This window comes from Lampetra fluviatilis, chromosome 62 (genome assembly GCF_964198595.1).
Source record: "Lampetra fluviatilis chromosome 62, kcLamFluv1.1, whole genome shotgun sequence".
NCBI classification, from domain to species: Eukaryota; Metazoa; Chordata; class Hyperoartia; order Petromyzontiformes; family Petromyzontidae; genus Lampetra; species Lampetra fluviatilis.
In genome coordinates, this window is record NC_136336.1 from 6,199,912 (window position 1) to 6,214,708 (window position 14,797).

The 14,797-nt window shown below is 48.9% G+C and overlaps 1 protein-coding gene across 2 annotated transcripts in view; it reads left to right on the plus strand.

The window, feature by feature from the left end:
- Positions 1 to 1,100: 1,100 nt before the first annotated feature.
- The window catches only part of LOC144951420 (lysosomal dipeptide transporter MFSD1-like), a 32,229-nt gene continuing 18,532 nt past the window's right edge, over positions 1,101 to 14,797 (plus strand). The window contains exons 1-3 of one of the 2 annotated variants that reach the window (XR_013640479.1): positions 1,101 to 1,291; positions 4,642 to 4,742; positions 12,760 to 12,875. Coding sequence is in view for 1 of the 2 variants with exons in the window: in XM_078881665.1 (XP_078737791.1) it covers positions 1,264 to 1,291; positions 4,642 to 4,742; positions 12,760 to 12,875 (245 nt within the window). In the remaining variant the exon portion in view is untranslated. The remainder of the gene's footprint in view (positions 1,292 to 4,641; positions 4,743 to 12,759; positions 12,876 to 14,797) is intronic. The other variant, XM_078881665.1, reaches the window with a different exon arrangement.

A 14,797-nucleotide genomic window follows, 5' to 3' on the forward strand; every position in this document is an offset into this window, starting at 1 on the left:
CCTTTCCAGACAAACATCTGCAGTCTATCCGCAGTATTGATTCAAGCGAGCAGTGCTGCTGATGACACCCCGAAAGTCGAAACCAATCAATCATTTCCAGATATACATCTGCAGTCTATTTGCAGTATTTGTTCAAGCGAGCGTGCTACTGATCAAGTTTCAAGTTCATTGATTAGGTATAGCCCTGTGAGCCATTCGGCTCTTGAATCGGGTGCAACCGCAACAAACAAAAACATGAACAAAAAACATCTTAAAGTGAATATGTGACTAAGTGCAAACAGAAAATCCAAGAAAAGACAGCAAAATATTGCAGAAAAAATCACCCCGAAAGTAGAAACCAATCAATAATTTCCAAACATCTGCAGTCTATCCGCAGTATTGATTCGAGCGAGCGTGCTGCTGATGATACCCCGAAAGTGGAAACCAATCAATATTTTTCCCTATAAATATCTTAACAGTCCACCCAGCATTGGTTCAAAGCAAGCTGATGAGAGGAATGAACGTCGACACCGGGTCCAGAGAGAGAGTTTGCTTGTATTTAATTGCCATTTGCTCAAGAGAAACCTGACGATGATTCTGCTGATGAGACCATGTGCGTGGGAGCCGGCCCACAGTTTTGCCTGTGTTGAACCAATTCTGCTGGGACATTACGCACTACCAGAAGGTCGTGTTTGTCTGATGGGATGTGTAAAACAAACTATTTACGCATGTGAAGGATACCTATTTATTCCCATCATCCCCAGAGGGCCGATACAATAGGTACCCGCTGTAGTCAGCATTGGCCTCGTTGTGTGTGAAGCGGTGGTGTTGTGAAACCCAAGAATCTCACTCAACGACTCGTCCATTACACCAACAATGGGGGGGGGGGTAAGTTTCGATGTAAACACATTTAAAAGTACCTTGGTAACTTTAACACCCACAAAAAACCATACTTATCGATACAATAATCATGGATCCTGTTAAATGTATTAATACAAAGCATAGTCGAGTTATTATCTGACTTGAAGTGTGTAAATTGTGTGACCACATTATTAAATACCCCCCCACTACCAAGTGCGCAAGTGAACGAGTCCATCCGCACTGATCATCTGACTGTGATTATTGTTGTGGGCACATTACAGTGCCAGACGTATACCATCAATCTCGTCATATTCTCACAAACTTAGCGATCCCACAACGTATTTTACTAACTATCACTTGCTAAGCGTTGTCATCACGCGGCTTTTGTTTGTTGTTGTTATTGTTGTTTTTTTAAGCGACGAAATGACGCCGACACTATCCGCACATAAAGGTGAGTGAATCCGGATTTTATCGTCTTGTGTGAGGGGGGGGGGGAGACAAAGGCGGTCGAGACGGGGAGTCCCACCACACCCTCGTACGTAGCGATGACTTTAATTCACTTTGCTTTGCCACGAGATCGTGGCAAGTTTACGATCCTTGTTTTTTGTGTCACTTTAATGGGCGTCTTGGTCAATGTGCACCTAGCCTGGCACGAGCGTTGTTGGTGGTGGTGGTAGTGGTGGTGCCTTCGTGTGTCCCGCGTCTGCTTCGTGGGGTGATTATTATAATTCTGAACCGGTCCCGGGGACCTCCCCTAGGTCGACTCAGCCTTAAAACGAGTACCTGCGCAGTGTGTAAACATCGCCGATTGAGGGATACAAAGACCCACTTGGCCCAACATTCGATTAAAGGCTATACAGAGGAGGTGTGTGTGTGGGGGGGTCTTTGTGTCTATGTGTGTGTACATTCATACGTGTCTGCATCACATCCACAGCGTTGTCTGCCTTTATCCGCGGTTTTTAAAGAAAAAAACCGCAAGTCACTTCCTATTTCTCTCTCTTTAAATAAGAGTCAACGATTTCCCCCTAACCCCAAGATTGACACCGCAAGCGAGTGGGATGTGCCCAGCAAATGTACCTAGTTTTATAATAAATGAACCCGTAAAAACAAAGTTTTTCACTATAAATCCTTTATATGCGTGGCGGCTAGAGTCCTCTCGTCCTCTGGCTTGAGATGGCTGCCACCTATGGGTCAGATGATTGTCTGCCACCATTAAGCTATTGGTAATTAAATATTGATTTTTTTCCCCTAAACAGTGTAAAATTTTGGAGAAAAAAATTTCACGAAAAATAATTGTCACGCACAACGAGTCTGTGTGGAAAATGTCAGCTCGATTGGATCACGGGAAGTGGGTTAAAAAACGACCGAAAGATTTGCACGGTCGTAAGCAAGCAAGCGAACTTAATATAAAGGATTTAAAAAAAAGTAAATAAATGCACGTATGAATAAATAATCGGCCGTGGTCTATCCACTGCTGAATGAAAACTTTCCCCAAGCCGCAGATGCTGCGGATGTAACATTTGCAAGCAATCAGCACTCGAGATGATTTCGTCAGCTGCATCTCCTAGGTGCGCGTAAACTAATATAAAAAGCGCTTTATACTCTTACGTTTTTTCGGTGAAGTTACGTAGGTAAAACATAATAATACAAATAATAGAAAACATTTTATTATTATTTTATTTCCATTATTATTTTTATTAGAAAATAAATAATAAACATAATAGGAAAAAGAAGTATTACACTGGTCAACACAAAAAAACAATTCTGGCCTGGACTTTTGCAGCTGTTTTAGACTAATTTCAGGGTGCTGATTCCACATCTGATCTCAGATTTGCTCTATCACATCTCATTTTTATGCTATCGGCATACCCCATTTTCATTGATTTTACCCGAAATTAACTCTGTCACTTATGATTGCAAGTTGTTGCGAGTCAGTGACTGCTTTAGTGTTAAAATATGGTGCTGTATTTTTAGGATAGTGTTTATAATATCATTTTATGTAGATATCCACATTTATTTAATATTTTTCTTCTGCAGTTTTTATTGAAAATGCAATATTTGATATCTCAAAAACCTGATGTGATAGACAACATCTGATGCCAGATTTGGAATCAGCACCCCAAAATTACATTAAAACCGTTGGAATACCTTATGCCAGAAAAAGTGTGTTGACCAGTGTTATTTTATTTCTATTATTTTTATTATTTATTTTTACCTACGTGACTTTACCGAAAAAGATCTAAGCGTATGAATCCTTGCAGTCACGAAAGCTTCAAATCTAGAATTAAGCACTTTATAGCTCATCGGATTCCTCCGGTATGAATAAATATCCCAATGATTTTGCTTCAGTTCCGCTATTATTATTGATTCTTGACCGTGCTTTGTGCTATCCGAGCCAACTTCCTTATTTTACGGTGTCATCAACAACAACGAAAACGACAGCTGAGCAATCGTTAAACTTGGTAAACACGAAACCTCTTAGTTCCACAATTTTTCCCCATTTCATGTCCATACCGTGTGAACTCATACGGTTTACCACATATTCCTGTACGGGTCCATACTGCCTTTATAGCCGTAACAGGCTAAAATAACCCCTGCCCCGATTAAACCCGGGTATAGTTTGGCCCAGGACAGAGTATACCTGGGGGGATAAAGTGTCCTAGGCTAAACTATACCCGGGGGTTTAAACTAGACTTTGGTTTTTTCGGTAAAGTCACTTAGGTGAAAAAATAAAATAAATAAAAAATGAAAACAACCAAGTTAAATCACGACGTCTTGGATGTTTGTCTTGCGGCCAAAAACGTCGTGATTTAACTTAGTTGTTTTCATTTTGTATTTATTTTATTTTTTACATACGTGACTTTACCGAAAAAAACAAAAAGTATAGTTTTATTTGTATATATTTTTTAAAGTGATTTGTTTACCTTTCCTATACTTTGCACCCCGACCGTGTTTTTATTATGTTTGTTGTTGTAACGTTCTGACCCCGTGGCTCCGACTGGCACCACCTGTGAAAAAAAGCCTCATAGCTCATCGGATTCCTCCTCCAGTCTAAATAAATATTCTTGATTCCCAACTTCACCATGCACCGGCTTCCAGTTTAGCGCACGGTCCAGTTGAGAATGTTACTGCTCACCAACTAAGCTCTGTAGACCAGCTTGCCCCAGCCCAACCTCAAGAGAGACACAATCTGCACCCAGGGTGAGGATTAACCCAGAGGCTAATGAGGCCTTAAAGGCCCTCGTCATGTTATAGGTTCTTGTACAGGCTCCTCCGTTCCACGCTGTAGTAACAAGCTAAGCCACGGCAGCATATACATTTGCTATTGTCCACCAACAAATCTTGCCCCAGCCGCTCATCATGAGAGACACGCTGCACCCAGGGTTAGGGCAAACCCAGAAGCGACATTAGGCCTTAGGCCCTTGTATGTTGTAGGCCTTACTCGGGGGTAAGGGTTAAAAAGCTAATCTGAACAAGTAAGATGATCTGAAACCACAGCAAAAACACGGAGATGCCAAACAAAGGTTTTTGAATGGACGGAAGTCTTCACAGACCTTCATCCGGCAGCAGATTTATCATGGCTGATGGTGGTGTTGTGTGTGGGTAGTCTATTACAGGTTCGTGGTGCGCTTATTCAACTGCCTGGTGGTGATAGTGTTGTTGTTGTCGTTGTTGTTGTTGTTGTCGTTGTTGTTGTGCGCGCGTAGCCTATTACAGGTTCGTGGTCCTCTTCTTCAACTGCCTGGTGGTGATGGTGTTGTTGTTGTCGTTGTTGTTGTCGTTGTTGTTGTGCGCGCGTAGCCTATTACAGGTTCGTGGTCCTCTTCTTCAACTGCCTGCTCACGTTCGGTTCGTACTTCTGCTTCGACATGCCCAGCGTGCTTCAAGACCAGTTCCAGGCGGTGAGGCACACCTGGCGGAAAACTTAGCTATCTCTTTGCTCCGTTTCCCCTTCTTACATATATTTTTTTTTATTAGTTGGTTAATTCGCTTCATTCCCTGTGGCACATAGGGCCGCAAGGAGTTCCCCTCCATCTCCCCCTGCCCTTGGCAACATGTTGAGACGGGTTGATCGCTGCTGCCAGCTCCTCCTTCACGGTCTTGCGCCAGGTCGTCTTGGGCAGGGCCGTAGTATCCAAGAGGCCACAGTGGGCACTGTGCCTAGGGGGCCTTCTCACTCACCCATTCACCCAGCCACCCACTCACCCACCCACTCACCCACTCACCCAACCATCTACTCCCTCATTGATCCACTCACCCACCCACTCACTCATTCACCCAGCCACCCACTCGCTCATTGACCCACTCACCCACTCACTCACTCACCTATTCACCCAGCCATCCACTCACTCATTGACCCACTCACCCACCCACTCACTCATTCACCCAGCCACCCACTCACCCACCCACTCACCCACTCACCCAACCATCTACTCCCTCATTGATCCACTCACCCACCCACTCACTAATTCACCCAGCCATCCACTCACTCATTGACCCACTCACCCACCCACTCACTCATTCACCCAGCCACCCATTCACTCATTCACCCATTCACCCACTCACTAACTCACCCACTCACTCATTGACCCACTCACCCACCCACTCACTCATTCACTCAGCCACCCACTCACTCATTCACCCAGCCACCCACTCACTAACTCACCCACTCACTCATTGACCCACTCACCCACCCACTCACTCATTCACCCAGCCACCCACTCACTCATTCACCCAGCCACCCACTGACTAACTCACACACTCACTCATTCACTCACTCACCCACCCACCCACTCATTCATTCACCCAGCCACCACTCACTTATTCACCCACTCACCCACTCACTAACTCACCCAGCCACCCACTCAATCATTCACCCACTCACCCACCCACTCACTCATTCACCCAGCCACCCATTCACCCACTCACCCACCCACTCACTCATTCACCCAGCCACCCATTCACCCACTCACCCACTCCCCCACCCACTCCCCCACTCATTCACCCACTCATTCACCCACTCACCCACCCACTAGGGCCATATTATCCAATAGGCCACAGTAGGCAATGTGCCTAGGGCCTACAAGAACCTTAATCCGGCGCTGGTCTTGGGTCTCCCAGGTTTCATTTTGCCCGGTGGTGTCCATCTCAGGGCAGTTTTTTTGGCCAAACAAAATACAATATATTCATAAAATTGGGAATCGGTACGAGAGTCCCAGCACCAAAGCACCGATCACAATGCAGGAGGGGAGCAAGCAAACTTTGAGAGCACACACACACAACCATATACTGTACACAAATATAAAATATCCCCCATATAGCCTTAACAGACTGTAGGGGCAAGTGCTGTTAGCGAGCACCTATGAAGGCCGGAACGGTACACGAGGGGGTGGGTGGCCAGCACCACGCCCGACCGCCTTTGTCTCCCTGTAGTGACGGTGTTTACACATCGCACCAGGTACTCATTTGAGGCTGAGTCGACCTAGGGGAGGCCCGGGACCGGTTCAGATAATCGTCACTGGTGTTGGCCGTGAGCGGGAAACGAACCCGTGTCGCCGCGTTCATAGCGCAGCGCGCTAACCACTACACTATCGCTCCCCACACACACACAATCACACACACAACCACACACACAATCACACACACAACCATATACACAACCATATACACACAACAACAACAACAACCGCCATTCGCCACTAAGTGGCGGTGACGTCACCACGACGCTTGTGCCAGGACATGTGCACCTTGAGGCCACGTGAAGTGTCGAACGCCCGCTGGCAGGAGGTCACGGGGCAGAACCAGGTGCCACGGGTCGACTGACCGAGATGACCGAGATGACTGGCTGATGCACCACCTGTGCCCCCTACTGTACCAACTTGCTGTGCTTTAGCCACCCGGCGCTCCGCTCGTTGTTGTGAGCGTCGCTCCTCCACCCTCCGTTGTTGTTGGAGGGCGACTGCCTCCAACTGCCCAGTAGCGTCCTTCACGAGCCTCCTCCACTGAGGCCGATCTTGACACCGCTGGTACCAGTCATCGGCAAGTCCACTCAGCTCCACGTCCTCCTGTACCACATCACTCCATCTCTTCTCTAGCCCGTGCCGCGCCCGTTTAGCCCCCTCGATCCGGCCGAACAAAAGCTGTTTAGGCATGCGGTGGCTGGGCATGCGGGCTACATGACCCAGCCAACGCAGCCTTGCCTGCCGGAGGAGCTGACTGATGGGACTTTGCCCAGATCTTTCAAGGACTTGTGAGCTCCTCACACAATCCAGCCTGGTTAAACCCAGGATGGATCGTAGGCAGGCCAGCCTAAATGTTTCCAACCGGCGAAGATGCTCCACTAGGGGGGTCCACGTTTCGCAAGCGTAGAGAAGGGAGGGAATGACCGTGGCCGAGAAGACCTGAAGCTTCGTGCGGAGCGACAGACCAGGTAGCTTCCACACAGCGTTACGCAACCGATGAAAAGATATTGCCGCTCCACTGATTCGGAGTTAGACCTCAGCTGATAAACTGGAGCCGGTCATAAGCACACTGCCCAGTCATAATCAACGTTTTTGGGTTTAGATCGCGTTATTTATAAATGTGTCGTAACCCTCCACCACCCTCCACCACCCGACACGGCCAATCAGTAAAAATGTGTCACGTTGACAAAAGTCAAATAATTCTGGCGAATTGCCCGATGATGCTGGATGCAATTACCAGCGAAACGTCGTACTCAAATTGTAAATGTTGTGGCTTCAACACACCGGTGGGCTAAAGCAGTGAACTATTTGTCTTTTGTCAACGTGACACATTTTTACTGATTGGCCGTGTCGGGTGGTGGAGGGTTACGACACATTTATAAATAACGCGATCTAAACCTAAAAACGTTGATTATGAATAACATTGGTCGCGAAAGCCTACGTGTTAAACTCACACTGCCCAGGTATGGGAAACTCTCCACTCTCTCCACAACTGCCCCATCACCAATTGGGAGTTGTGGGGGTGGAGTGTCCGATGGTACAAAATACCCAGGCAGGTGCTTAGTTTTGGTGGGGCTGATGGTAAGGCCCCACCTCTTAGTGGCACGCTCCAGTCTGAGCAGCAGCGTCTCCAACTCCTCTTCTGAATGAGCAGCTATTACCAAATCATCGGCATACATTACGTGGTTGACCAATAGGGAGCCATCCCTTGATCGCACCCGGGCGTCGATCAGCCTCCCATTATATCTGTACCAAATGGAAATTCCCCCGGTACAGCTATTGAAGGCTTCACGAACTACGCAGTCGAAATAGATGTTAAATAATGTGGGAGCCAGAGGACATCCCTGTCGCACCCCAAGGTGTACAGGGAAAGGCTCCGACTCCCGGCCACGTAGTTTTACCCGGGCCCGCTCACCATCATGAAGGTCCTTAATGATCGTGAGCAGAGGGTCAGGGACTCCGAAAGCACGAAGAACAACCCAGAGCCCAGTCCTACTGATGGTATCATAGGCCTTGACCAGGTCAATAAAGCAGAGATGTAGGTCTTTTTGGAATTCCCTACACCTCTGCTGTAGCAGACGGACAGAAAATATGGCATCTGTGCAGGACCGCCCTTTCCTGAAACCGCATTGGGGCTCTGCAAGCCTCTCCTCAGCGTGCCTAGCAAGGCGATGTTGAATAATCCTTGCCAGGACCTTACCCGGCACACTGAGGAGTGAGATGCCCCTGTAGTTGTTACAGTCGGTACGGTCCCCCTTCTTAAAGAGGGGGACCACCAGGGCATCCTTCCAGTCCTGCGGATCCCGTCCAGTGGTCCAGACTGTTGTTATGATGTCATATAGGGCAGTCTATACACACACATCCATATACACACAACAACCGCCATTCGCCACTAAGTGGCGGTGACGTCACCACGACGCTTGTGCCAGGCCATGTGCACCTTGAGGCCACGTGAAGTGTCGAACGCCCGCTGGCAGGAGGTCACGGGGCAGACCCAGGTGCCACGGGTCGACTGACCGAGATGACCGAGATGACTGGCTGATGCACCACCTGTGCCCCCTACTGTGCCAACTTGCTGTGCTTTAGCCACCCGGCGCTCCGCTCGTTGTTGTGAGCGTCGCTCCTCCGCCCTCCGTTGTTGTTGGAGGGCGACTGCCTCCAACTGCCCAGTAGCGTCCTTCACGAGCCTCCTCCACTGAGGCCGATCTTGACACCGCTGGTACCAGTCATCGGCAAGTCCACTCAGCTCCACGTCCTCCTGTACCACATCACTCCATCTCTTCTCTAGCCCGTGCCGCGCCCGTTTAGCCCCCTCGATCCGGCCGAACAAAAGCTGTTTAGGCATGCGGTGGCTGGGCATGCGGGCTACATGACCCAGCCAACGCAGCCTTGCCTGCCGGAGGAGCTCACTGATGGGACTTTGCCCAGATCTTTCAAGGACTTGTGAGCTCCTCACACAATCCAGCCTGGTCAAACCCAGGATGGATCGTAGGCAGGCCAGCCTAAATGTTTCCAACCGGCGAAGATGCTCCACTAGGGGGGTCCACGTTTCGCAAGCGTAGAGAAGGGAGGGAATGACCGTGGCCGAGAAGACCTGAAGCTTCGTGCGGAGCGACAGACCAGGTAGCTTCCACACAGCGTTACGCAACCGATGAAAAGATATTGCCGCTCGACTGATTCGGAGTGAGACCTCTGCTGATAAACTGGAGCTGGTCATGAGCACACTGCCCAGGTATGGGAAACTCTCTACTCTCTCCACAACTGCCCCATCACCGATTGGGAGTTGTGGGGGCGGAGTGCCCGATGGTACAAAATACCCAGGCAGGTGCTTAGTTTTGGTGGGGCTGATGGTAAGGCCCCACCTCTTAGTGGCACACTCCAGCCTCAGCAGCAGCGTCTCCAACTCCTCTTCTGAATGAGCAGCTATTACCAAATCATCGGCATACATAACGTGGTTGACCAATAGGGAGCCATCCCTTGATCGCACCCGGGCGTCGATCAGCCTCCCATTATATCTGTACCAAATGGTAATTCCCCCGGTACAGCTATTGAAGGCTTCACGAACTACGCAGTCGAAATAGATGTTAAATAATGTGGGAGCCAGAGGACATCCCTGTCGCACCCCAAGGTGTACAGGGAAAGGCTCCGACTCCCGGCCACGTAGTTTTACCCGGGCCCGCTCACCATCATGAAGGTCCTTAATGATCGTGAGCAGAGGGTCAGGGACTCCGAAAGCACGAATATACACACACACACAATCACACACACACAACCATATACTGTACACACACACAATCACACACACACAACCATATACACACACACACACACAATCACACACACACAACCATATACACACACACACAAAATCACACACACACAACCATATACACACACACACAATCACACACACACACAACCATATACACACACACACAATCACACACACACAACCATATATACACACACACACACACAATCACACACACACAACCATATACACACACAATCACACACACAACCATATACACACACACACAATCACACACACACAACCATATACACACACACAATCACACACACACAATCACACACACACAACCATATACACACACACACAATCACACACACACAACCATATACACACACACAATCACACACACACAACCATATACACACACACAATCACACAACAACAACCGCCATTCGCCACTAAGTGGCGGTGACGTCACCACGACGCTTGTGCCAGGCCATGTGCACCTTGAGGCCACGTGAAGTGTCGAACGCCCGCTGGCAGGAGGTCACGGGGCAGACCCAGGTGCCACGGGTCGACTGACCGAGATGACCGAGATGACTGACTGATGCACCACCTGACACACACACAATCACACACACACAACCATATACACACACACAATCACACACACACAACCATATACACACACACAATCACACACACAACCACACATACAATCACACACACAACCACACATACAATCACACACACAACCACACATACAATCACACACAACCACACACAACCGTATACACACACAACCATATACACACACAATCACACAAACAACCACACACAACTACACACACAACCACACACAACCCCACAAGCACACACACACAACGATAAACACACACAACCATAAACACACACAACCACATACACACACAACCACACACACAATCACACACACAACCACACAAACAACCACACACACAATCATATACACACACAACCACACATACAATCACACACACAACCACACACACACACACACAACCATAGACACAATCCCACAGACACACACACACTCGCGATCGACGTGCCAGGGCCCCACCAATGAACGTACTGGAACAGTTTATTAAGCAATCTCGCCTGCACCCCCCCCCCCCCGCCTTGCTCTCACACTCCATTGGTATGGTCCAGATTTCAATAAATTAATCAAACTTTATTGAATGTACATCAAAAGGTAACACTGTGTTTATTTTCACAGTTAAGGTCCACTGAGCTGTGTAGCTCTTTTTCAGAAGCGGCCTCGCCGCGTATGATAGCTCGACGAAGTGGCTGACCATCACTTGGAAATGTGTAGCGGCTTGTTTGTAAATGTGGAGGGAAAAACCAGAGGACCCGGAGAAGAATCCACGCGACCGTAGGGAGAGAGACACGCAAACTCCAAATATGCAGCAGCAGGCGTCAGGGTCGGGATCGAACCCACGACCTCCTGCATACCAGGCGAGGTAGTTAACATCTCCTAGCCACCGTGGTGATGATGATGAGGATGGTGGAACACACGACCTCCTGCATTCCAGGCGAGGTAGTTAACATCTCACCACCATGGCGCCCTTCACAATGAAATAGTCACAAAGCGCTTCACATGTAAACATGGCAACGTTACATCAATACAATTTGAGATGGACAAAATAGTAAAAAAGTACACGTTATAAAATACACATTTAGCGCAGCACCCTTTACACTGACATCATCACAGAGCGCTTCACATGTAAACATTGCAACGTTACATCAATACAATTTTAGATGGAAAAAATAGTAAAAAAAACGTTATAAAATACACATTTAGCCCGCATTTTTTTTGGGCAGGCAAACACTGTGCGTGGCGCCTTCCATTGCACCCGGACGTCGTTGTGGTTGCGGCTGCGATCGCAAATCTGGCGGTTTACGGCGCGTGGTTTACATTGGCGACCGTCGTGGTAACGCTGCGGCGACATTCGCTTTCAGGTGACGCGTCCACAGCCAACAAGATGCGAGCGTTCGCTCCTGGCCGAGTAAGAGTTCCCGTAGATGGAGGAGTTGTCGGACATGGTAGAGAAAAACAAAAATATGATCTTCTTTTTGCAATGGGAATTGCGCTCCTGTTTACGACCGGACCAGACCGAACGCGGTGAATTCGGTTAATTTCTGGTTGGTAATTTGGCTTCGGTCGCACGGGCGAGGCAGCTGTGTGTACTGGGCGGGGGGAGGTGGGTGGTGGAGGTTGGCCTATTAACCAAATTGGATTTCATGCTCCGGTTCACATGCCGAACCGAGTATACTGCAGTGTCAGGTTAAGAAATAATTGCAAAATTAACCGCGCCCGGCATCAGTGTGGAGAGCTTTGTTCCGCACCGCCGACTGGCACGGCTTGGCTACGTACGGTGCGACAGAGGTTCATCGTACACATGTGAGATGTTAACTACCTCGCCTGGTATGCTGGAGGTTGTGGCTTCGATCCTGACCCTGACGCCTGCCGCTGTGTATTTGGTGTGCGGTATGGAAACATCGCCGCTGCTGGGGCGTGGTGCTGGCCACCCACCCCCTCGCGTGCAGTGCCGGCCCTCATAGGCGCCACTCGCTGACAACACTTGCCCCAACAGTCTGTTGAGGCTATACCGCGCTGGGGGGGGGGGGGCGTTTGGCGGATCTTTGTCTTTGTGCGCGATACAGAACACCAGCTGCCCGCACAACTCGTCGGCGCACGCGAACGGCAGCGGGGCTTGTGTGGAGGGCTTGGGCATGTCCCCCCAGCAGTACAACCTCCTCTACGCCATCTACGCGTGGACGTAAGCGCTCTACCGCCCTCGATCTGCCCCCACCCCTCCCCCCCCCCCCTCTGGTTTGTCAAGGCGCTCTTCCCCCTCCAACCCAGCAGCTTAAATAGACGCTCCAAGCCTGGTGGTGTTTCATTCAGACGCTGTCTTTCCGACAGACGTGTTCTTCACCTGAGGACGGCTGCTTGCGGTGTGGCCGAAACGTCGTGAGAATTATTTTATTATGTTTTATTATTTTATTATTTCCCTTCTACGTGACTTTACCGAAAGAACCAAGAAGATGAAAAAATGTTTTAGTTTTATTTGTGCTGACTTGTTTTAAAGTTATTTGTTTCCCTTTCCGACACTCTGCGCTCCTGTTTGTTGTTGTAACTTGGTGACCCCGTGACCCCTTCTGGACCATCTGTGGAAAAAAAACTTCGTAGCTCATCGGATTCCTCCTCCAGTATAAATAAATATTCTGATTCCGAACTTCACCATTCACCGGCTTCCAGTTTAGCGCACGGTTCAGTTGAGAATGTTACTGCTTCTAGATTTGAAGCTTTCGTGACTGCAAGGATTCATATTCTTTACCGAAAAAGACCTAAGAATGTTACTGCTCACCAACAAAGCTCTGTAGACCAGCTTGCCCCAGCCCAACCTCAAGAGAGACACACTCTGCACCCAGGGGGAGGGTTAACCCAGAGGCTATGAGGCCTTAAAGGCCCTTTTCATCTTGTAGGCCCTTGTATAGGCTCCTCCGTTCCATGCCGTGGAGCTTCGTAGCTGATTGGATTTCTCCAGAACGAATGTAGATGCTGATTCCAGAATCCTGTGGTGAGTGTAAGGGGGCTATAAACCATACAACAGTTTTTATTTTTTATTTTACAAGGGTAAGGCCCCCACTGAGCTGCAACGTAGCTTATCGCGTTGAAATATATCGCAGCCACATACTCCAAACGCGTTCTTTTTATTCTAAATGTGGAGGGGAAAAAACGGAGGACCCGCAGAAAAATCCACGCGACCGCGGTTGAGAGAGACACGCAAACTCCAAATATACAGCAGCAGGCGTCAGGGTCGGCATCGAACCCACGACCTCCTGTATACCAGGCGAGGTAGTTAACATCTCCTAGCCACCGTGATGATGAGAGAGAGAGAGACACGCAAACTCCAAATATACAGCAGCAGGCGTCAGGGATGAGAGCGAACCCACGACCTCCTGTATACCTGGCGAGGTAGTTAACATCTCCTAACCACCGTGATGATGATGAGAGAGAGAGACACGCAAACTCCAAATATACAGCAGCAGGCATCAGGGATGAGAGCGAACCCACGACCTCCTGTATACCTGCGAAGGTAGTTAACATCTCCTAACCACCGTGATGATGAGAGAGAGAGACACGCAAACTACAAATATACAGCAGCAGGCGTCGGGGATGAGAGCGAACCCACGACCTCCTGTATACCTGGCGAGGTAGTTAACATCTCCTAACCACCGTGATGATGAGAGAGAGAGACACGCAAACTCCAAATATACAGCAGCAGGCATCAGGGATGGGATCGAACCCACGACCTCCTGTATACCAGGTGAGGTAGTTAACATCTTCTAACCACCGTGATGATGAGAGAAAGACACGCAAACTCCAAATATACAGCAGCAGGCATCAGGGATGGGATCGAACCCACGATCTCCTGTATACCAGGCGAGGTAGTTAACATCTCCTAACCACCGTGATGATGAGAGAAAGACACGCAAACTCCAAATATACAGCAGGCATCAGGGATGGGATTGAACCCACAACCTCCTGTATACCAGGCGAGGTAGTTAACATCTCCTAGCCACCGTGTAGACCAAACCTCGACGTTATTTCTCAGCCAGCACGAGGTCTATCAGAACTGCGCAGTGTTCTGGAGTCAAGTTCCACACAGCACCCGCCACCAGCTCTCGGTTACCG